General features: G+C 46.6%; 1 protein-coding gene across 1 annotated transcript; it reads right to left on the minus strand.

Annotated features, from left to right (window-relative positions):
- LOC111996952 (uncharacterized) lies at positions 1 to 915 on the minus strand. The gene has a single exon (XM_024028984.1). It carries the CDS (start codon positions 913 to 915, stop codon positions 1 to 3), a length of 915 nt encoding a protein of 304 aa, XP_023884752.1.
- Between the last annotated feature and the right edge of the window lie 577 nt (positions 916 to 1,492).

Raw genomic sequence — 1,492 nt, forward strand, 5'->3', positions numbered from 1 at the left:
CTACTGTTTCAGGTCATAGCAATCAGCCGTATCATGTCCGTGGTCACGGTGAAAGTGACAGTATTTGTCTATGGACTGCTTGTTAGGATCTCCCTTCAACTTTCCATGGAAAGTCAATGCCCCCTCATCCTTGATTTGCATTAGGACTTGGTCGATTGGGGTGGTTAGTGGAGTGAAGCTTGTGAACCTCCACGTGGGGGGCTTGGAGCGCCTATCGTCCTTTCGCTCTCCGGTTCTCACCATCTTCCGCCCTCTTACTTGTCGAGTATCTTCCTGCCTTTCTCTCTTCTTGGGTTTTTCTTCGCGAGTTAATAGAGCGTCTTTGGCATTCATATACTTGGTGGCCTTGTAAAGTACGTCCGACATAGTTTTCGAGTCATTCTTATAAAGTGAAAATAAGAACTTATCCTTCCTTAATCCATTTGTGAATGTTGCTACGAGTATTTTGTCGTCGGCCTCATCAATCGAGAGTGCTTCCTTGTTAAAGCTAGCTATGTAAGATCTTAGCATTTCATCTTCGCGTTGCTTGATACTCATCAAGCATATTGTAGACTTCTTATACCGGTGTCCTCCAATAAAGTGAGAAGTGAACTGGGCGCTCAACTCTTTGAAGGTGCTGATGGAGTTGGGTGTCAGGTGGCTGAACCAAATTCTTGCAGGGCCCTTCAGCGTTGTAGGGAAAGCCTTACACATGATCTCGTCTACTACTCCTTGAAGATGTATCAAGGTCTTGAAGGTCTCTAGGTGATCAAGCGAGTCCTTGGCTCCATCATAGCTCTTAATTTGCAGCATGTAAACTTTTTGTGGTAGGGGGAAGGAGTTGACAAAGGTGGTGAATGGCGAATCGGTTCGGTGGACCAAATCATCGAGGTCGATAGACACCCGTCTTTTGAGGGCGTTCACCATAAGGTCCATTCTTTCCTTCATTAATTGCATCTCCGCAACCATGTAAAGGGGGGCTGTATCAAAGTCGAAGGGACGGCTGGTCTCCTATCGCTCTTGTTGGTTTAGAGCGTTGCTGCCTTCGGGTCCCTCCTAGTTCCTTCTTTTAATGCTGGTCCCTTCTTGATCATCTCTTTGGTTATTCGGTGTTGCATTCTTCTAGCGTAACTGTTCTTCCAGGTCATGGTTTTGTTTGGTAAGGCGTTCCACGGCAACGGCGAGAGTTTGAACTTGTCTCTCGAGGGCGGTCGTAGGGGGTTCCTCTTCTCGAATGTCGTTTGTGGTTGCCATCGAGCGAGTAAGCACCATGCAACTCTTTTGTCCGGGAAACTACAGTATGGCTTTAGAATTGCAACAAAGTGTTTCGTACAATGAGTTCCCACAGACGGCACCAACTGATGAAGCAAAAAATGTCACCAGTGAGCCATACAATACTCGAACGCTCGAAATACCTCCTGGACGACAAAAAGAGAAAACCTAATAGAGAGCACCGGTGTGGTACCGGCCAAATACCCTCCGAAGGTCAAGTTAGAACTTCTTACAACTCTAG

The sequence above is a fragment of the Quercus suber genome, unplaced genomic scaffold, assembly GCF_002906115.3.
Source record: "Quercus suber isolate HL8 unplaced genomic scaffold, Cork oak 2.0 scaffold_1141, whole genome shotgun sequence".
Classification (NCBI taxonomy): Eukaryota; Viridiplantae; Streptophyta; class Magnoliopsida; order Fagales; family Fagaceae; genus Quercus; species Quercus suber.